At 36.6% G+C, this 23,342-nt stretch overlaps 1 protein-coding gene across 13 annotated transcripts in view; it reads left to right on the top strand.

The window, feature by feature from the left end:
• The window catches only part of EPB41 (erythrocyte membrane protein band 4.1), a 200,042-nt gene that overhangs the window by 139,698 nt on the left and 37,002 nt on the right, over positions 1-23,342 (top strand). For 4 of the 13 annotated variants that reach the window (XM_047872671.1, XM_047872667.1, XM_047872666.1 and 1 more), the window contains 4 exons: positions 9,350-9,555; positions 13,290-13,346; positions 14,530-14,592; positions 19,037-19,213. In XM_047872671.1, the coding sequence (XP_047728627.1) occupies positions 9,350-9,555; positions 13,290-13,346; positions 14,530-14,592; positions 19,037-19,213 (503 nt within the window). Of the gene's footprint in view, positions 1-9,349; positions 9,556-13,289; positions 13,347-13,511; positions 13,554-14,529; positions 14,593-19,036; positions 19,214-20,959; positions 20,996-21,391; positions 21,647-23,342 lie in introns of those variants that run through there. The other 9 variants (XM_047872669.1, XM_047872673.1, XM_047872670.1 and 6 more) reach the window with 7 other exon arrangements.

Raw genomic sequence — 23,342 nt, 5'->3', positions numbered from 1 at the left:
ATATAATTGTACCTCAAAGAGTTTTCATGAAGAATAAATCAGATGATGTATATATGGTGCTTAGCACAATGGCTGGCACTTAATAAGTGACCACAAAATATTAGGTATCATTAAGATATTGTTAATTTTCTGGCCACAGCATTATTACTTTGTTTTATATCATCCAAAATTATGCTGCCATATTTTGATTTATTGCACGATGGGAACATATATCAGAGACACCTTGCTCAGTTTAAGAGTGTCACACTTGGAAAAGAGATGACCCAAGCAGAACTTTTATGCTTCCACAGTGCAAGTCATACTTCTTTCTTTCTGATGTTTCTCTACTGTCCTGAGTTTGAAGGGGCTGTTTTAATAGTAACAGAACAAGGCAGATTGCAGGCTTTGTCTTCTTCAGTCATCATGGCAACAGTTGGAATCTGGCTCAAAAATTAAATAACTTTTCTTAAGATAGGATAGCTAATAAGTGGATTGGGGTACATACTGGTTTGACTCCAAAACCCATGTTCTTTCAGATACTTACTCACTTATTCCTTTGTTCAGTAACTTATTTTACATTTCCTATGTGTCAGGTATTGTTCTAATCAATGGAGATAAAGCTGTGAACATACAAACATGGTCTCTGCCCTCACACGGCTTACATTCTCTGGGTAGAAACAAAGATAAAACAGTATCAGATAGTGATAAGTGCTATGAAGAAAATAAAAGAGAGTGATGGGATAAAGAGTGCCTGAGGATAGGAGACACTGGAAGGCTGTTTGAGATTGAGTGGTTTGTATCTAAATGTAAATTTAGAAGGTTACTCTGAGGAGCTTCATTTGAACTGAGACTTGAATTATGAGAAGGAGCCCGTCATCCCAAAACCCAGGGGAAGAACATTCTCAAAGAGGGAGTAACAAGTACAAAGATCTGCAGGTAGGAATGAGCTTGGCATGGGTCTAGATCAGTGCTGTCCCATAGAACTTTGTGTACCGATGGAAATCTGTTTGGTGATGTCCAGTTTAGTAACCTATGGCCACATATGGCCAATTGTGAACTTGAAATGTGGCTAAGTTACTAAGGAACTGAATTTTAATTCAGTTTACATTTAAATAGCCATATGTGGCTAGTGGCTCCCATATTAGACAGCACAGGTCTAGATCCTAGTAAATGGAAGGGAAAGGAGTAAAAACAGTAAGTAAGGTCAGGGGTGCCTGGGCGGCTCAGTCAGTTAAGTGTCCAACTCTTGATCTCAGCTCAGGTCTGATCTCAGGGATCAAGGTTTTGATCTCAGGGTCAAGTCTTTTTTTTTTTTTTTTTAATTTATTTTGTGAGAGAGAGAGTGAGCATGCTCATATGTACGTGGCGGGAGGGGCAGAGAGAGAGGGAGATAGAGAATCCCAAGCAGGCTCCACACTGTCAGCGCAGAGCCCCACATGGGTTAGGAAGCCACAAACTGTGAGAGTTGATGCTTAACTGACTGAGCCACCCAGGTGTCCCTCGGGGTCAGGTCTTGACCTCAGGGTCATGAGTTGGGCTCAGTGCTGGGTGTGGACCCTACTTTAGAAAAAAAATAATGAGGTCAGAGAAGTAAGTGGAAGGGGCCAGATTGTCTAAGGCCTTATAGGCCATTAAAGAGTTTAGATTTTATTTTAGTTACAATAGAAAGCTATTAGAGGGCATGATGTGATCTGATTTTCCATTTTTAAAAGACCATTTTGACTGCTGGGTGAATGCTCCATCGAAGGGGCAGTAAAGCAGAAGCATGGTGAAGTCTGTTGCAGGATCTGGGTGAGAGATGATGACAGCTGGGGCTTAAGTATTGGCAATGAAGAAGGGGAAAAGTGGTCAGAGATACATTTTGGAGGTACGCCTGACAGAATTACTGATAAATTAAGTGTTGGAAATGGCAAGGAAAAGAAAATCAAGATTTATTCCTAGGTTTGATCATTTAGTACAATGGGAAAGTCTGAGAGAGAAGCACAGTTGGGGATATGGAAAATCAAAACTTCTGTTTTAGGCATGTTAAGTTTTAAATATGATCACTCAATCCTTATGTCTGCCATATTTATATAACACCATCAGGCATCTCCTTCTTTGTCGAGTAAAGTATCCTACCTCCAGTTTACCTTGAATTTGGGGAGCTATTATTTTTGTTTGTTTGTTTTTATCCCTAATTTTCAGTGAAAACACTGAGGTTGGAAAGTTAGAGTGACTCGTGTAGTGTCTCACAGATAATAAGTTGCAAAGCTAGGACAAAAACCTGTGTTTGTCTGATACCGTATCCCATGGCTTTTTCCACCAAATAGAAATTCTTCGTTGTTTAGATACTATGTCTGATGTGTCCTCTCTTTGTAATAGCAAAAATAACCAAAGATTCAAGTATTCATGAGTTTTGGTATCTTGAACAATTTAGAAAGCTTTACTTATAGAGAGATTTATGTTACTTTTAGAAATCACATCCTGTCTCTGTTTTTTTTCTAGCTATAGAGACGTCACAGTTCAAGACTTTAAAAAATCTTGATGTCTCTATTGACTAACATTAGCTAGTTCTTATTAAATTATACTCTATGTTTTTAGGGGGGTAACTCTCAAAAACTATGTCTTCAAAATGCTGTAGTACTGGTTGAGACTCCAAAACTAAAGCAGGTAAGACAATTCTAAAGGAAGATAGCTTTGGTGGCCTGACCATTAGTATCACAGAGTTTTGGGACTGGGAAACAATTTTTGGAAATAATTTATTCCAGCCACCTAATTTTATAGAAGCGAGCCTAAAAAGTAATTTCTCCAAAGTACATGTATCCTAAGTACAAACTTAGAATAGAATCCTGTACATTTTCTGGTCAGTCCCTTTTTACCTTCATATATCCCATGATGCTTTCTTTGTATCTTTACATCCTGAGAATTTTTTTTTAAGATGCACAACTACATCTTAAATCATCAAGATGACTGGTCTTGATAATTATCACAATTCTTGTTACATTGTAAGTGCTTAATAAATGAATGTTGAAAATAAGATTGTGAATTTTTCCTGTTGAGTTGAATGTGAGCAGAATTTTATGCTCTACTTTCTATTTGATGTTTTAAGTGCATTAGAATATCCTATTACAACTGTTGTCCCTCTCTTTAATTTTTTCCACTTGGGAGAAAAGTATTGTTGTTGTTTTATTTTTCAAACCTTCACTCAAATCCTGATGACTAATGAAGTTAAATACCTTTTCATAGTTTATAGGTCATTTGTATATCATTGTTTCTGGAGTGCCTGTTCAAATTTTTTGCTCATATTTTTATTGTGCTGTCTTACTAGTTTATAGGAGTTCTTAATCCATGTCTCACTCCCAATCTCAGGGAGAAAGCATCAGTATTTCATAATTAAGTTATGTTAGCTACCCGTTATCTGATAAGGAAGTTTTCTTTTATTCCTAGTTTCCTGAGAGTTTTTATCATAAACAAATGGTGACTTTTAATTCATTGGTTAATGTACATTTGACCTTTGAAAAACTTGATTTTGAACTGCATGGGTCTACCTACAGGCAGATTTTTTTGATAAATATAACATAGTGCTATCAATGTATTTTCTCATCCTCATGATTATCTTAATAGTATTCTTTTCTCTAGCTTACTTTATTGTAAGAATACAATCTATAATATTTGTAACATATAAAATATGTGTTAATCAACTGTTTGTGTTATCAGTAAGGCTTCCAGTCAACAGTAGACTATAGTAATTAAGTTTTGGGGGAATTAAAAGTTATATACAGATTTTTAACTGCATGGAGGGGTTGGTGTCTCTAACACCTATGTTGTTCAAGGGTCAGCTGTAATAATATGATTTTTCTCCCTCTCTGTATTAAGTGGTAGATTACACTGATTAATTTTCAGTCATTAAACCAACTTTACATTCTTGGAGTGAATGCAATTTGATTATGTTTTTCTTACTATATTATTTTAGAATTTTTTGTAACTATTTTTGTAAGAGAGAGAAGCCTGTCATTTTCTTTTTTCGTGATATTGTCAGGTTTTAGTATCAAGTTTATGCTGGCCTCCTAAATCTCTTCAAAAAACTAACTTTTGGGTTTTTTTATACTATAAATATTCTAATTTAATTTATGCCAGTTAATATCTTCATTATTTTCTTTCTATCTTATTGAACTGTTGTTTTTCATTTCTTGAAATGGATACCCTTTGCTGTTCATTATTTCTTACAACCTAACCTTAGAATTTAAGTGACTTGCCTAAGGTCACATAGCAACGAAATTAGTAGAGTCTAGGAGTGTTCTCCCAGACCCATGTTTTTACTCTTCACCATGACAGCTTTTTTTTTTTTTTTAGAAGAAAGAGAATATCTTGTGCCTTTCCTGAGAAACTTAACAGGAACCCATGGGGGAGGGGAAGAAAAAAAAAAAAAAAGAGGTTAGAATGGGAGAGAGCCAAAGCATAAGAGACTGTTAAAAACTGAGAACAAACTGAGGGTTGATGGGGGGTGGGAGGGAGGAGAGGGTGGGTGATGGGTATTGAGGAGGGCACCTTTTGGGATGAGCACTGGGTGTTGTATGGAAACCAATTTGTCAATAAATTTCATAAAAAAAATAAATAAATAAAAAATAAAAAAAAAAAGAAAAAGAAAGAGAATAAAAAATAGTAATAATCATTGAGTGCTTAGTATGTTCCAGGCACTGTTCTAAATATTTTACATATGGTAGTATCTTTTAAGCCTCTGAATTACATATAAACCAAATAAGACAATTTTTTTTTAGTTTTGTTTCCAAATGTCTTTTTTTTTTTCCTCTGTGTGCTGTCTTCTCAGTACAAGAATTAGGAACAGGTCTATGGAAACTAATTTTCCCTCTTTTTCCTAGATCCTTCTGGGAATCTTAGGAGAGAGATTTTCCCTGTTAGACCCCTCCATATATATGTATATATATGCCTCTAAGCTAGAGATGGAAACTTTTACAAGAATTGTTTTATAAGGGACCTCACTCTAATGATATGAATGAACACTCCCTTTTCTGTTATATCTGGTGTTCAGAGCATCTGCTTCACCAGCTGAAGAGCTAAAATTGGTTCAGATCCCAGTTTATATGTTAGAATAGTAAGTCATAAGAATAGCTAATAATGATAACAAGGCATTCAGCTTATATTTTTGTTCCACCTTTTGCTTTTCACACCATTTCCATATATCCTAATTAGTACCAACAACCTAATGAACAAGAAGCATTTAGGAATTCTTGGTTTAATCATGAGGAAACTGGGCACAGAAAAGGTTATAACTTGCTAGGGTCGTTTAACTAGGTAGTTCATCCATTCAGTGGGTCGTGGTTGCAGTGATTCTTGCCAGGGGGTACACCGGTATCATCTTTAGAGCTTTAAAGCAAAACAAGTGCCCAGGCCTTACTTTGAGATCCCTCATCTGTCTGTGGTGGACTTGAGCATCAACTGTTTGTTTGGGGTTTTTTTTAATGTTTATGTATTTTGAGATGTAGAAAGAGTGTGTGTGTGTGTGTGTGTGTGTGTGCGCGTGCAGGGGAAGGGGCAGACGGGGGGGGGGGGGGGGGAGAGAATCCCAAGCAGGCTCCACGTTGATCTCACAGCGCTCAATCCCACAGACCTCAAGATCATGACTTGAGCCAAAATCAAGAGTCTGATGCTTAAGCAACTGAGCCACCCATGTACCCCCAGCTGCATTTTTTTGTTTTTCAAGATCTGCAGCTGATTTATGTGGGCCCTCTGATAATGAAACCACTGATCCACTCCATACCTATTGTGCCTATACCATACTAACAGAAATTGTGCTAGTAACAGAGCTAGATCTAAAATTTAAGTTTCCTTTTATTCGATATGATAGTTTTGAGTTTTACTTTTCACTATTCTAATATATAACTGTCCATAAGTTTCTGTTGTTTTTAAACAAGAACAATATAATACTAGAATTAATGGGTCCATAAGATTATCACAACACTCTTCTTTGTCTAGACATTTAGAAATGGAAAGTAATTGAATTTTTAAAGTTAAGTGTTCTCTATATATGCACCTAAATCTTAAAATAGCTAACAAATGAATCCACAAAACTGAAGAGCCAAAACATCTTAAAAAGTAATCACTACCCCCAATAATGTAGATATAGTAAAAAGTATTGGATTGTACAACTGAATGGATGAATTATATGGTATGTGAAGTGTATCTCAATAAAGATGTTTAAAAAAAACAACAACCAGAGTCACTACCATGATTCTCAGTTGCAATCCATACTTTGTAGCCTTTTAAAGAATGTTTGTTTGTTTGTTTATTTATTTATTTATTTTTTGAGAGACAGCCTGAGCGGGGGAGGGGCAGAGAGAGAGGCAGACACAGAATCTGAAGCAGCCAGCAGGCTCTGAGCTGTCAGCACAGAGCCCGATGCGGGGCTCAAACTCATGAACCATGAGCTTGTGACCTGAGCCAAAGTCAGACACTTTAACCGACTGAGCCACCCAGGTGCCCCTGTAGCCTTCTTATTGAGAAAAGGAAAGAAATTTGCCTCTCTCCAGGGCTCCCAGGTGATATCTTCCACTTGAATTTCCTATCAGTGTGTGCATAATTAATTTTTGCCCTACATACTGTTGAAATATTAACCCACGACAAAGAAATATAAGGACTTAGAGATATGACATTAAAAGTTATTGATATTTAGCAGTTTGAAAGTATTTTTTATGTCCGTTGAGTATGCCTTCCCTAACTGTCCTATAGAGTTAATATCTTCCACATTTTACAAATGATGAAACTTTATGCCTCTGTTTCTAACTGCCAGTTTCCACACTTATACCTACTTTTCCATAGACGGTACAGATTGCCAGGGCTAGGAATACTGAAGACATAAATCATTTGGCTCTGCAGTATTAGTATTGGATTAAAACCAAATGCAAGTGGCAAAATAACACATGGTGAAAGCATGGGCTATGTTTCTATGATGCCAGGCAGAGTTGAATTAATTCTTTGAGAGGAGGTGTGAATACACATGTATAATGATAGTTTAACACAACTGTGAGCAAAATATTTTGTCACATTCCCCTGTGTTGTTAGATTTGGTCTGCCATCTGCCATTCTTGCATTGAGTAGTTTAGAGCACCCATGAGTAGCAAGGACTTGAAAGAGGCCACAGGGTTTTCACTGGAAGGAAGACAGATGATTCTCACATTTCTACTGTTTTTCCTACGTATTATCTGAGGAATGATTTCTTTCACTGGAGATCATTACAGGGTAACAAGCATTTTTTTTCTTGGTGTTGTATGTGTAAGGTAGTTGTGAATTCCAGTTTTTTATCTGTTCTGATTCACGGAATTCCTTTGTTTTGGCTAATATATACTGCCTATCAATCTAAGGTTATCACGATAAATTCAGTATATTCAGTTTAAGAAAGCAGAAGAAAGTGTACAATAAAAATTTTAAGTATTTCTGGGGCACCTTGGTAGCTCAGTCAGGTGTTTGACTCTGGCTCAGGTCATGATCTCACGGTTCGAGAATTTGAGTCCCATTTCAGGCTCTCCGCTGTCAGCGCAATCTGCTTCATATCCCCTGTCTCCCTCTCTCTCTGCCCCTCCCCCACTTGTGGGGTGTGTGTGTGTGTGTGTGTGTGTGTGTGTGTGTACACACGTACGCATGCATGCATGCACTCTTTCTCTCAAGGGTGACTGAACATTAAAAAATTTTTTTTAATTGTAAGGAATCCATGCAAAATAATTAAAATTCAAAAGTCTCAGTACATAAAGGATAATGATCTGTCATCAGAAATATTAAATCCTGTGGAAACACAATTCATTCCTAGACACTGCCAGATAAATGAGGTTTACTACAAAGTATGTATAGGTTTCCTTTAGTTCCTGAAAGAATGAAGATAAAAAAATCATAAAAAGAGTATGAGTAGATGTTTTTGAAGTAAGTGATCGGAAACTTAGATACTAATAGTCCAAACCAGAACAACTATTAACTCTGGAAAGCTCAAGCTTTTGTCATAAGCCTGTATTGCATATACTCTCTAAAAGAGTCTATATATGGCCTTTTCCCTAAGTCAAGGTTTCTTACCCTCAGCAACCTTGGCCTGTACACACTACCAGGGACCCCCTACTACCTCTCTCCCCAGTTGTGACAATCAAAAATGTCTCCAGATGTTCCCAAATATTCTCTGGGGGACAAAATCACCCCTGGTTGAGAACCACTGCCCTGGATATATTAGAGAAGAGAAACTATAATACAAATTGATAAGATTCTGAGAGAGGGTAGGACAGAACTCAAAAGGTTGATTTTTATTTTTTTAAGGACTAAAGGCCAAAGGTTTTGAATTCATACTATTTTAATCAAGTGACTTATTAAAAAGGAAAGTGTCTGGTTCGAAGATTTGCCCTTAAACAAGCATCAAAAAGTGTGCATGTCTTACCAGAAGATCAGTTTATCAGGTTATTTTGTATGCATTCCAAGCAGGATTTAGAGAAGAAATCAGACTTGATCCTTCTTTCTTGGAATATGTATTTTAGGTTTCTAAAATCACTTGTAAATAAATGTATCTTTTAAAAGACATTTCTTTTTTTTTTTTTTTTTTTTTTTGAATGTGTGTTTATTTTTGATAGCGAGTGAGACAGAGCGTGAGTTGGGGAGGGGCAGAGAGAGAGACACACACAGATTCTGAAGTAGGTTCCAGCTTCGGAGCTGTCAGCACAGAGCCCAACGCAGGGCTTGAACTCACAAGCCTTTTTTTTTTTTTTAATTTTTTTTTTCAACGTTTATTTATTTTTGGGACAGAGAGAGACAGAGCATGAACGGGGGAGGGGCAGAGAGAGAGGGAGACACAGAATCGGAAACAGGCTCCAGGCTCTGAGCCATAAGCCCAGAGCCTGACGCGGGGCTCGAACTCACGGACCGCGAGATCGTGACCTGGCTGAAGTCGGACGCTTAACCGACTGCGCCACCCAGGCACCCCAGAACTCACAAGCCTTAAGATCATGACCTGAGCTGAAGTTGGACACTTAACCAACTGAGACACCCAGGCACCCCTAAATAAATGGATCTTTATTTCAAAAAGTCTTCATGAAAGGAGTCAGGCTTAATTAACCCTTTGCTTAACAAGGTTAATCTTGCTAACTTTTTAACAAAGAGAGTTTTTAATTTTCTTATTTTGATACCGCCTTATGGGCCATGATAGCACAGTTTAGCTTTTCTGTTTTTGCTTTTTTATTGCCATCAGTTACCCGGCAGAGCACTGATGATTTATTTTATACCTTCTGTATGATAGCCCACTGGACACTGTGTCCTCGATTCACAATTATTTTACCTGGTGACTTTGAAGTAGTACAGTGACTCTTGCCTTCACTGATTCTTTCCTTTTTCCTTTCTCACATAGCAGCGGCTGTTGATTCAGACAGAAGTCCTCGGCCCACTTCTGCACCAGCCATTGCTCAGAGTCAGGTCACAGAAGGCAGTGTTCCAGATGCATCTGTCAAAAAAACAGTGGTCTCTAAAGCACAGAAGGAAACAGTGAAGTTCGAAGTGAAAAAGGAAGAAGAGCCACCGGAGCAAGCTGAGCCAGAGCCCACAGAAGTGTGGAAGGTATGTCATAAGTCCTAAATATCCAGCTCATTCACTTTCTGATTCAGACGGATTAACTCCTTGACCAGGAAGGTTTTCAAAGCACCGATTCTTGTACAATTCTAACAAAGTGATTTCTTCTTTACTCTTTCTGGAAAAAAAGTATTCCCCATGAACCTGTAAAATATTTTCATAGAATGATGTCATGAAAACTAAGCCATCCGAGAAGTTTTCAGGTGACCTACCTACACCTAACTTATATCTAAAACAAAACAAAACAACAACAAAACGCATCTAGAAAGCACATCAGCACTGTGATCATCTGCTTTTAAAAATAATTTTTACTCATCCAGAAAGAATCTTCACATTCTTTTTTAAGAGTAAGTTCTGCTAGGACAAATTGAGGTTTGCTGGAGGGGTGGGGAGGGGGGAGGCTAAAAGGGGAAGGGAGGACACTTGTTGGGATGAACGCTGGGTGTTATACATAGGGGATGAATCACTGGAATCTACTCCTGAAATCATTATTGGACTATATTCTAACTAAATTGGATGTAAATTAAAAAAAAAAAAAAAGAGTATGCTCTAATAGGATTAAAATATAACTTGATTCCCTAAGAGGAATATGTGTGCAACATACCCAGAGAATATCCTAGTATTGCCTAAAGCATATCTATATGGTTGTTCAAATCAAATTGCTTACAAAAAGGGGAAGATTCTTATGTAGGAGAGGTTATGCCACTGAGTTGCTTACAGTTTCTGAGTTGATTGTACTCACAGTCACTGATCTTGTTTAAAAATCACCAATTAGCAGATTTCCCAGTACTAACCGTAAATGGACTGATCTTTTATGTGTTGGTAAGCTTTTTAAACACATTTAAGCAGTGATGGAGTTGAGGTGTTCAGATTTATTGACATAAATACAAGTATCACTATTGACAACAGGAGTTAATAAAGGCAGTTTTAAAAATTTACATCCAAGTTAGTTAGCATATACTGCAACAATGATTTCAGGGGTAGATTTCCTTAATGCTCCTTACCCATTTTGCCCATCCCCCCTCCTACAACCCCTCCGAGAGGCAATTTTTGTAAGAAAAATTACATTTTATATTTATTAAGAAATTTAAGCACTTACCTTAGTTAAGTGCTCTCACCTTGGCAGATGGATTAACCCTGTTCTTTTGGAGTCAGTTCAATATCTAGTTTATCTGTAGAGCATTGGACAATCTGGCTCTGTTTTGACTGTATTAAAAAACAAAAACTGTTCAACATGACATGCCATTTTTACTGTCCTCTGAGACTAACTTGAGTCCAGAGAGAGAAAAAAATTGAGTGAATGGTGCATATTTGCATTTTTTTACCTAGCCAAATGTGCATGACATTGGCCATCAGGTTCAGTATCAACAGTGCCATTTTAACATTAGACTACCTCAGGGTTTTTTTTAAGTTTATTTATTTATTTTGAGAGAGAGAGAGAGAGAGAGAGAGAGAGAGAGAGAGAGAGCAGAAGTAGGGGAGGAACAGAGAGAGAGGGGGAGAGAGAGAGAATCCAAAGCAGGCTCCACACTGTCAGAGGACCCAATATGGGACTTGAACTCACAAACTGTGAGATCATGACCTGAGCTGAAACCAAGAATTGGATGCTTAACCAATGGAGCCACCCAGGCACCCCTAGACTACCTCAGTTTTTACTGTTAGGATATCTCATCTGGCGCTTTTTACTATCTCTCCATTTGTTATACCAACTGGGAAGTGTTGGATTACTAGAGTTGGCAAAGGAATCCTTTTGAGTGGTTAAGATTCCTTTGGTATTCTGCTAACTTACTTGTTCTTTAGCCTATAAATTAGACACATGTATCTTCAAAAATAGGTTCCCTTTGCTCTTGGGACCTTGGCAGAGTGGCAACATCACTTCCTGGTATATGCTTCCCATTTTAAGTGCCACTAGGTGATTTTCTTGCCAATTAATTCTGTATACATATATGTTTTGAGATACTTGTGTAGAGATCAGACTGAAAACCATCTCTAATAAACTTCCATTACTGTAATAGTGGTGACAGAATTAAGGGTGGCTCTCAGTTGATTTTATCATAGTAATAGAAAATAAGTATGAAATTTACCTGAAGCCATAGTTATTATGTAAAGCAATTGTAGTAATAAAATAACCTTGTGACTCTATAAATTTCTTTATCTAACATGAATTTGGTGCCAGATGGAGGTAGCTTTTTGGCATCTTGAGTCATTTGGCAAGACCTACTGGTGTGGAATAGTACTTCTCCCTATGTACACTTTTATCTCATTTAATATTCTCCCAAGGGGTATAGCTACCTTTGTTATTTGCCCTCCACTCTTAGACTGAAGTAGAGGTTCTCAGTTTCTTGCTGTTGGATTGCTAAGGACCCAAAGCAAAAAAAATCATTATTCATTGAAACAAATAATTTAAGCTTTACAAAATAACTTAAAATTATCATTTGTTAAACATTTACAACTCTATGGAGATATTATCTCCACTTTATCAATAAAAAACAAACTCAGAGAGGTTTAATAACTTCCTAATGACCACACAACAAATATGATGGGACTCATAGTAGAAATGACCCAAATTGTCAGTTATCCTGGTAGTTAGAAGTACTGTAGCTGGATGTGCTTACGACTTGACAGTGTCACAAAGGTTGGTGTTCTCTGGTCTACCCTCTGTCCTAGGGAAAATATCACAATGACATTGTACTCCAAGGTAATGCTGCCAAGTGTGATCAAAAAGCGTGTGTCAAAACCACAGATTGGTGAGGTTCTGTAAAGAAGGTAATGATACAAAGTGATTGATTTGACCCTTAATAAAAAGTTTTCTAATTTTGAAATATCTACTGCTTTAGGCATTGCCCACTCTAAAATACTTCCTCTTAATAGTCTGGGTTTTTTAAGTTTATACTTATTCCATTTGGGGTATATAAAATGACTATTACTGAAGGTATTTCAGAGGTAGACAGGAGGACTTAGTTATTCTCTTCCTATTACGAAGGATGAATCTTGTCCATCCAGCAAACACATGGGCTCTGGCTCCCTGGAGAGGAGATTACAGAGCACTGAATGTTGCAGCTGAGCCCTCTGTGTGCTTATTTATAAATCAGCCTTGGAAGTAATTGCATGCATCAGTAACAATTTGGATTGAGTTTATTTTGATGTTTTGTTATCTAATAAACTCAAGGGTGAAACTGCCTCCTTAAATATATTGATCGACTAACAAATTTTTTTGTATTTACCTGCTTTGTGTCATATGTGGTTTATTATATGTGTGCTTTAACTGTAAAGATTTTCTTTTTGTTTCTGTCATGTATGTCATACCTTGATATCTTCGTTTGTAAATTTGTTTTTAAATGTTAAAATACTTCTAGATCATAAAAAGAAGCAAAAAGAGGCCACATGCCGTATTTAAGCACAAATTATTCTTTGTATAAATACTTTTTTGTAAATAAGTATAAAAATGTTTTCTTCATCAACAGAATAATTATCTTAATTTTCTTTTATGATCATTTGGCTGTCCATATTATTTTTTCAGCCTTGAAAATATGATGGTGAACTAATAGACTACTATTGAGAGTAATGTCCTTCCCTGTAACACCCCCAGAAGACTGCATCATGTTGATTACATACCAGTTTATTTTGCAACCAGCTTAAAGATGCGGCTTATTTGTAAATAATGCGATTCATAGACACCTACTAACCTAAAATGTTTTTGCCACTTTATTTCTTAAATGTAGGTGGAAAAAACCCACATCGAGGTCACAGTACCTACCTCAAATGGTGACCAAACACAGGTTTGTGCCAACAGGCCACTTGTTCCTTTTCTCCTCCCTCCTCAATTTTTTCTTCCCCCCAACTCCCTTTCCTTAAAAAAATACTATGAAATAAAGGTTCAAACAAACTTCAGTGGGCCAATATTTTATCATTTTTCTTTTTTTTTTTTAATAATGGCAAAACAGAAGCTTGCAGAAAAAACGGAAGATCTGATAAGAATGAGGAAGGTCAGCCATTTTTCACTTTCACACAACTACATTACCATCACCCATGCTGACTTCTACAGTGCATTAAAAAGACAGTGATCCATTCTTTTCATTGATTTCTCTTAATCAGAAGTTACTTACAAATAGTATATATTTGTGTATGTATATGTGTATGTGTTTGCATATATTCACCTACATATGTATACCAAATTATTACCCTATACTATTTGTTGAAATTTTTCATTAAAATAAACTTTCCAGTAGGAAAATATCTTTTTAAGCACAATGAGACAATTACTAAAGACCAAACCCGTCCTTTAAACGTTCTAAGAAGTATTTCACAGTGGCACCATATTCTTAGAATCATTGACAATATTTGATGCATATTTACTATGGAAATCATCATAGCAGCACCTCCTGGTATTGTTATTAGCTATGTGTTTTGCTGCTTTGTGTCTTTTCTTCCCAAGTATAGAGTTGGATATATCAGTTCGTACGGAATGGAATATTGACCAATCATGTATAAAGTGCCCTTAGAATTTCTAATGAGAGGTATTAGAGGAATACATACTGTGGTATTACTAAGTATGAAATATGTCCAAAAAAGGTAAATAATGTTTTAAAGTATTTCTCTGTGCCATGGAACTTCAAAGCTTCTTAAAGTCATGTATTTTAAGATACCCCTCAAACAGCTCAATTTCAAAAATGAACATAAAACAGCTTATTATGTAAGAAGCCAATGAAGCTAGGAGCACTGTCTATTTAAATAACACCATCATATTCTTCCATCATTCATGGACAGGGTCATCCGTTTTCTAGTGGTAATGTGTTCTGTGTGTGTCCTTGTAGTTTTGTGACCATTTCATGTTGGCATATGCTTCGCTGTGGACATTTAATTTTAAATATTTTTTTGGTTTGCCAGTTTGCAGTTTTTTCCCGCAAGAACAACATTTTAATTTTTTATGCTTTTCTGTTTTTCCCTCTTTCATTTTCACAGAAAAAGAGAGAGAGACTAGATGGTGAAAACATTTATATCAGACATAGCAATTTAATGTTGGAGGTTTGTATGAACTTGAAGCTTATTTCAGTTGGTTGCCTGTAGCCTTCTGCATTCTTCGCTGATTTCCTTTCTTTATGCTGTGTTTGGTTTTGCATGCCATTGCATGAAAGAATTTTAGGTTTAAATGCTTTTGCATGTTGGTAAACATGAAGATATGCAACCATCTCTCCTTCTGACTCTTTTTAGTTTCCATCTGTCATACTTCTCTAAAAAATATATGATTGGGACTACCTCTGCCTCTTGCGGTTCCATTGTTTTACCCACTTGTAGAAAAGTCTACATCGCTGTTAGAAGTTCCTTGAATTTTCCAAGAGTATAAACTCCCATATGTCCCAAGCATCAAATTTTTAACAATTTTTTTCATCTTCTGAACTGAGAGAATGTGGAAAAATAGGAAAATGATCACAATTCAAAATGGACTTAAAATATTGGGGATACCAGAAAATGACAGGAAAGTCAGGGAAAAGAAAAAGATATAGGAAGGAAGGAGGGGACCTCGTATTTAATAAGTAGTTACTATGATATATGGTAGTTTAATTACAAAAACAGGTCTGTGGGCATAAGATTATTATTTTAAAGATAAGAAAACTAAGGCTTAGAGAAATTAATTTCCCTGTGGTCACAAAGCTAATAAATTGGTAAAGCTAGGATTTGAGTTAAGGGTCTATCTATTTCTATTAAACTATACTTTTTCCATATAGAGATAGCAACATACTGTGTACTATAGGAATTGTAAGGTCATTTTCTCGTTACATTCAACAGTGATGAGATTTTTACCAGACTTATGTTAGTAAACTTACCTAGTTTGGGCCTCCACATTAGATAGGGAAATATAAAACTAATTAGAAGATCAGAGGAACTCTGAGGAAAAAGTGAGGAACATGGATAATGTGTAGGGACGTGGAAAAAGTGAGGAACAATAATAATGTGTAGAAAAAACTGAGTTTACATTAGTTTACACATCACAAAGACTCTTATAGTTGACCAGATTATCTTACAATTTTGCTCAAGACAGAGCCAAAAGAAATGAGTATAACTCTGACATTGGGGATTGAACCTCAATTTGAAGGAAATATAAATATATTGGAAGATGATAAAGGAAGTTGGTCCCTGCCTTCAAGAAGCTTAACAATGTGTGGAAGTAGGGAGGAGAGAAACAATACACAAGTAAACAAATAGAGATAAAATGACTTCAAGTTGTTACAGAAGCTGTGAAGAAAATAAACTGTATGCTGTGCTAAGGAAGGAGATCTACTCTGAATAAGATAGATGGGAAGGTTCTCTCTGAAAAGAAAACATATTAGCTGAGACCTGAAAGATGAATATATATGAAATGTGGTAAATATTATTAAACTGGAAATTTGGAGAAGCTTTTTTAGATAGATCTCTGGTTTAATATAATGGCTTCTAATAGTTACTTAACCTTGTCTTATTTTTTGTCAAAACATGTATTTTTGAGTGCTAGCTATGTATGTATAAGGTACTTTAATATAAAAAATAAAAATTATGGCCAGCCTTCAGTAATCACGTACTGCGTGATGGGCACAATACCAAGCGTTTTACATACATTTACCTCATGTAACATGAGATTTTTAAATCTCATGGATATTTGGCAACTAGATCTCTTTGCTTTAGCCCATCACTGAAACTAGACCTAAACGGTTCTGCTTCTGAAATTAGGAAGAATGGCATATGTCCGTTGATGTCCTTGTTCTTGGCAAGGTAACCTCTCCCAATCTCAAACATGCCTTTTCCTTCACGGGTCCGTCTTTAGTGCTTCCTCTTGACTGGAACCTGCAGTGCCAATCATATATTTGTCATTTGTTCAATGAGGTGTGTTATGGCTTCTGAGACTCACAGAATCTCTGTGTGTGGTGTGTTTTTTTCCCCCAGCATTTCACTGACAGCCACAAGAGGGGATTTCTAAATAAGTGTGTGTTTGAAAATTAAAACTACTAACTACTTTTTGAGAACATTTTATATTTAATGGTTTGGTTTGGCTGCTGCTAAAATTATAAGATGATAAGCATCAAAAAGTGTCTAGCCTAAAAACAGCCCAAGTAATTTGGCTAACCATCATTCTCTAGTTATGGTAAAAAGTTTTTTCGTCTCCCCCACCCCGCCAAGGAGGTTCTCCCAAGTTATCTGTCACTCTAGCAGGGTTTTGTTTTTTTTTTTTTTTTCCTAAAGCATCTCTCTTCCCCCTACTCCTCCCCCACCCCCACTAATGCTTTGTTCTGGCCAAATAAGGTCGAGTTCATTTTTAGATCTACCGCCTCCTCCTCCATCTCCCAGAGAGAACCTGTAGCAAGTGTCTATGACAAATTCTATTTGGAACAGGTCCCTTTGAGATCTTAATTTTATTCTGTGCCCCCACAGGTTTCTAACAGAGCCAGCTAAGAAGGATGGAGAAAGCTCCTTCAGAAGCTGCTGATTTTATTGCAACATTTATTTTCTCAGGTTCCAAGCCAATCCAAAGCTAGGCAAGAAGAACAACAAATCCCCACTCTCATATTAAGAGGCTAGCCTCGAGAGTTACAGTTTTACCATAGCATCTCTCACTCATTTTTGTTTTCCTCCATTCATACTTGTAACTCTCCCAGATGTGTTCAATTGTTCTTCAACCAAGCAGATGTAATTTCCAGTTAGGAGCTGGGTCACAGGGCCTTACATGCCTTGTGGGTCTCAGTTGCTCAGCCTATTACTGAGTCTTTGACCAAGCTTGTTCATGCTTTTCTTTAGCTAGTAAACATGCTTTTCTTGCTTTCAGCTAGAATAAAAGGGCACACTGTTGTTTCCCCATGGTAAAGCCCATATTCGTGGGCTATACTCATTTCATCCCAACAAGCAAGAGGTACTTTTATGGGGAAGCTACAGGATTGCCCTTTTTGGGTTAGTTTTCTCTTTGATCTCAAAGCAAATATAGATGGTTTAGTGTTGCAAAAATTAAAAGTATAGACTTAAAGGAATTTTCTGAATATATATTTCCAGAATCAAAATTATGTCGTGTGCCTCGCCAGTTCTTTCTCCTATGCTATTTTCCCTTGGACGTTGCCTTTGAAAAAATTTTATTTAGGTGAAACATACATTGCTCCAGAAAAATTATTCAAACAAATTTTTATTTAAATGAGTTCCAGTTTTTTTTTCCCAAAAAAGGAACAACTAGTCCCCAAATTCACAGAGCATATTAAAAGATATATTTAATATTATGCTTTTCTTGGATACAGAGCTGCTGTGATATATAATAAACACAGAATTTTTAGCAGTCATCAAGTGACAGGCTCCCACATATTTTGATCTCAAGCATAGATCTCCTGACTCTTTTTGGAGAAGTATGTTGGGCAAAAAACATTTGAGTTTTTGTCTTCCAAGTAGTATTTCTCATTTTTTTTTCTTGTCAAGTCTACCTTGTGGAAATTTTATATGCCTCCTGTTACATAAACCTGAATATTATTTCTACCTTTATTAACCTTAGTTTTGATCCTTTGTCTCTGGAATATCCCATTAAAAGCTTGAACCTAGTTGTCCAGTATTCAATTCTGTTGGAACAGTTGAGATATTTTAAATTGTCAAGGAGATATATAAGGTATTTGATGAATTCTTGTTAAATCACTTCCAATCTGTTGAAAATTACTGGAAGAAGGTCCCTACTTTGAATTATACTAAGAGATGAAGTAAAGCTCTCAGAAGCTGGAAGGCATAAAACTTTTAGTTTGTGTGAATAGTATTGGTAAAGAAAAAAAGTCATTATGTTACATACCCAAGTGATTTTTTAGAGGCAGTAACAATTTGCTCTCGAGGCTTGAGCCAGGAATTCAAGTAATAAATTCTTACAACAAGAAAGGGCTTTTCTTGTTTATGAAAACCAGCAATAGCCACCTAGTAAAAGGGAAGCAAAACGATCTCCAGGTAGAAATAGAGGGATGCTATATGTTTGCAACTCACCAAAGCAAAGCAGCCAATGGTGGCAGTTGCGTCTTCTATTATGTCCTTTGTTTAACTAGTTGCTCCTTATTTATTGCTATCTCCATCCTGCCTAAGCTGAGCCTCAATCAGTTCCTATCAAGCTGAGACTAATTGAGCTGTGAGATTACCTTCTTGGGATGAGGAGTTGGAGATCAAACACTGTGTCATAATGGGAAGAAAAATTGTAAAATTAAGGAGTGAGGTCCATGGGTTACATAACTGCTAAAAGCTGTGGGTTATGAGGCTTTACTGCTTCCAAGAAAAGCACCTCATTAAAAAAAAAAAAAAAAAAAAAAAAAAAGGCAAGCCAATATACCATGTTGCATATTTAAAATTTGAATGCAATTTATGGATTCATAACATCTGCCCTGGATGTGGTGTGTTTTCTACCAGTGCCCGCAGTCTGATGGGCTTCCTTTGATGTGTTCTTTTTCTCTTGAGTATTTATTGTTTTGCATCTTTGTCCTTTCAACTATAGGATTTAGACAAAAGTCAAGAAGAGATAAAAAAACATCATGCCAGCATCAGTGAGCTGAAAAAGAACTTTATGGAATCTGTACCAGAACCACGGCCTAGTGAATGGGATAAACGCTTATCCACTCACTCCCCATTCCGAACACTTAACATCAATGGGCAGCTTCCCACAGGAGAAGGAGTGAGTACTTTGTCCATGTGACCACTTGTGAGAATGAATGAAATAAATGTTTTTGTGTATTAATGTTCTGTATCTGAAAGTAAGTTTAGAGCTGAAATTTGGTTTTGATTCTTTACCAGTTCATTGCAGCTTTAAGGCATGCATAATCAAACACTTGTTTTTTAAGTCCTGTGGGCTACCCAGTGGAATTATAGGAGCCATTAGAACTACCATTAGATGATCAGACTCTTGAGAACTCCCTCCTTCTGGCTAGTGTGTGTTTACAAATTGACCATAAGCCAGTGGAACTTTATGTTCAAACTGTGCCTCCAAGGACCAGAGAGTTTACTAAATTTAGTAAGGTCAAAATTGGAACAGGATAAACATTTTTTTAAAACTTTATTTGAACATTTGCACAACTTAAAAATGTCTGGAATGGTTGACCACAATTATATAATAAACCAAGGAGGCCCCTAAGCCAGAGAATGCAGAATACCACATATTAGTGATTGTATTTCAATTTTAGAAAAACCGTTGACGATTTATTTTATCTTTATGAGTCACATCAAACTTTTAACACATTGTTTTATAAGATAATCACAAGTAGAAGAAGTCAGAGACACCTTTGGGAGGCTGTTCTTTTTGTGTTATTGTTGTCATTACCTATCTTAGAAATCCTACACTTGACTAAATAAATCTGTGAAATGGAATATCTTAAAAGTTACCTTAAGCATGTATTTAAAAATTCTCTACTTAATCTTTAGCCTATTCAGGTTAATATTTATATAAATAGTCACAATGACTTAATGAGTGGTTATGATGATTTTTTAAATTATATGCTTTCTTTTTGCCAAAAGCAGTAGCAATTCTAGTTAAAGGTAGTGATGTCTTAATACCTTAAAAAAAAAAACACCTTGTTTTTATATTCAGAATTCATGGTAAACTATCCACGTTTGTCTAGTTTCTGGAACTGGAGAAGATGATAAAAATTGTCTCACGAAGGGTACTTTTTATATTTTTCAAAATGCGATTGGAATTGGCTAACAATTCACCAAGACTGGAGAATTCCCGAATATGGGTAGCTGGTTACTGGGGGTGACAGGATGCCGTTGCCCTTATTCATTGTCTCTCTGCCTCCATTCCCTGCTATAAATGGACATCCGTTTTGTATCCTAAATCTAGATAATGTACCCTGAACTAAGACAATGACTCTGCTTTCTACAAACCTAGATACCAGGAGAAATGTCTTGTTGCTATCATGCCTGGTTAACCCTCTCTGTAAACCATAACTGCATATTTTCTAGAAGTTTTCTTTTTGACTCTGTGGAAATAATAAAAGATGCTCAATTACTTCAGAAAAGTAACTTACTACTCTCTTGGATTAAGTTTGGTAAATTTGAATCAGTCTCCATTTCCAGAAAACATCTTATATCTTAATAAAACCCTCCAGAAATCACCTCAGGGCTGGTTGGAAATGGATTCATTCTGTGGATTTAAAGAAAGGACTTTTTATAAGTTAGATTAGTGGGGAGTATTTGAGCCACTTTAGCTCTTATGTATATTACTCCTCTAAATGAATAACAGAATAAATAAGAACTGTACTATGATAACCTTTTATATAGGATAACTCCACTTTCTGGCATATCTTACTTTTTCTTTAATAATTAGGGCGATATTTCTGTTCTCTGGGGATACCTCTTCCGTCTTTGGCAGCATTGTTGTTGCATTGCAAGGCTACTGAATTTTATGTAATTTGTGTATGACCAGGTGAAGAAAATCTCTGTCCTTCCCTCGGAAAGAAAGGTTGGTGGGCCAGAGGTAAAGCTGCTGTTATGACTTGTGCTTCTTAATCCGAATTTGCTCTTGTCATGGCACTAAGCAGATAATCCCCAGAACTGAACAGCAGTTGCTGAGTAATTTTTTTTCTTTTGGCTCTACTAGTAAATTCACACCCCCACTGCCGTTTGACCTAACACATAACATTTCCACGGCTGCAGCTTTTGCAGCTTTCAATTTGCTTATTTCGGCGCATGGCTGGTTGAAAAGCTGCATGAAGATGTAAATATGTATTCGGAGAAAAAATGAATTTAATTGTACCCTATTCTTTTTATGTTGTCTTTCTTCTCCCTCTTTATTTTCTTTGGAAAATCATTATAATTTTGCATCCTTTCTTTTCCTTTTTTCTTTTTTGCTGACCAGTCCCCCAGCTACTTTCTCCCTGATACATATCACTTAGGGGTGTGCAAAGAACCTGTGTCGAAATTCCAAACTGACCAGAGGAGGCTGGCCCAACTGAGAGAGCTTAGAGCCAAGTTTTTTCTTTCATAGATAATATCTGTCTTGAGTAGATGGCAGAGCACAGAAATTGTGGGGGGGAGAAAACTTCTTAATTGGATAGTTGGAAAAGACAACTTACCTTAAAAGTGTCAAAAGTACTTGCTTAATGTGATGTATAAACCTTCACGATGATTGTTATCACTGTTATTTTTAATCATGATTCTGCAAGAGGGGGAGGGAGTTTATAGTTGTTGAGATTTGTGGGGGGGGGGGTATTTGTTTTTGGTAGACCTTGGAGGCACATATAAACTTTTATACTTTTGTTTTTCTTTTGCAATCTTTAAAATGTATGGGATTAAGATTTTTATTGCTTTGAGCAAAAGCTAATCGCCACGCTGAATGAACTGTTAGAGCTTTTTAAGTCTGTGTGAAGAGGTATGAGGATAACTTTTTATATTCTGCCATTCTATTTGTAATAAAAGTAACTTTTCTGATGGCGAAAAGAATGCTTCATTATTGGCTTTGCCCAATTGATCTAAGAAAAACTGGCAGCACTAAAACAATGCAAAATGACCCAAAATTCCTATGAGTATCCTTGAAGCCTCAAGGAACAAATACTATAACTAAGTAAGTCAAGTAATTCCTTGAACTCTCAGGACTTTTAATGTGCATTCATTCAAAAAATGATCTATGGAGTACTCTCCTGTGTTCTGGAAACTTTGCTGGGATAAATTGCCCAAGTAAAGTGAAATAAAGAGTGTCCATAAGATTTTCCCAAATCCTTTGCACATCCCCAAGTATCATTTTTGAGCATTTTTCCATCTGTCATTTTGTTCATCTTTCTCTGTCTTTCTTGATCTTCTACCGTGAAAGCAGACACAGGAACGTGCTCTGTTAGTGCAGGATGAAGAGAAAATTAAAAGGCAAGAGAGATCTACTGAGAGAGCCTTGCCCCAGCAAGAAAATGAAGAAATTCTTCCCAAGGTTTCTATTCCAATCCCTGAGGATCACAAGCCTCTCAAAAAGTGCCGCCTCTACTCTAGTACTTTCCCATCACCTCGTATTCCTTTCATGATGTCTTTTCTCGTGATTCTTGCGTTGGCTGTTTGGTGGTTGGTCTTTCTGTGATCGGAAGACAGGGTGCTCATCTGAAATGTCAAGACTAAAACCACTGAACTTTTGTTGTTTGCTTCTACTGTGTTGTCTCCTGTATGATGCCCTCTGATCTTGATAGTTCACTGTCCTAGGGGAGCTCTTTGTGATCATTTTTCTGTCAATAAAATGTTACTACTCTTTGTAGAATATGTATTGTGGAGCACAAAGGAGTAGCAATGGATTGCCCAAGCCAGCTTTCCTCACTGATATTTAACAAGTTTAGACAAATCAGATTTAAGCATATGACAGTTGGTACTTTCCCCCAAAGCTTTAACTCTTATCCTGCATGTTCTTATTGTTTACTGTTGCTGTCCTCCTCTTCAGTGTTTCACGCAAAGCAGGATACTCTGTAGAAACATTGGATGGAATATTTCCTAATCTTCTATAGTCATTTATGTGGCATGGCCTCTGTAGTTTAAGGAAAAAATTCAACTTGCTAATTTTTCAAAAGCCTTAAAATGATACATTTTAACCTATGAATCCATAACCACTCCTTTTCTTGAGATATCAAACCAGTATATACAAAGGCCCTTTTTGGAAAAGGGCTTTTGACTTCTGTGGCCTTCTTGTGTGTATTTCTGAGATGTACAGAGAAAAACAACTCTATCCTGCCTGGTGTATAGAAGGTATCTGCAAAGGTTAAACGCCAGCTTTTCACAAGTAGAATGTTGATGGTTTAAGGAAAATGGTGCTGGTGCCCCTTAGCCTCCAGCCAGGG

This window comes from Prionailurus viverrinus, chromosome C1 (assembly GCF_022837055.1).
Source record: "Prionailurus viverrinus isolate Anna chromosome C1, UM_Priviv_1.0, whole genome shotgun sequence".
NCBI classification, from domain to species: Eukaryota; Metazoa; Chordata; class Mammalia; order Carnivora; family Felidae; genus Prionailurus; species Prionailurus viverrinus.
Note: the sequence above shows the minus strand (reverse complement) of the source record. Positions and strands in the feature narration are given on the sequence as shown.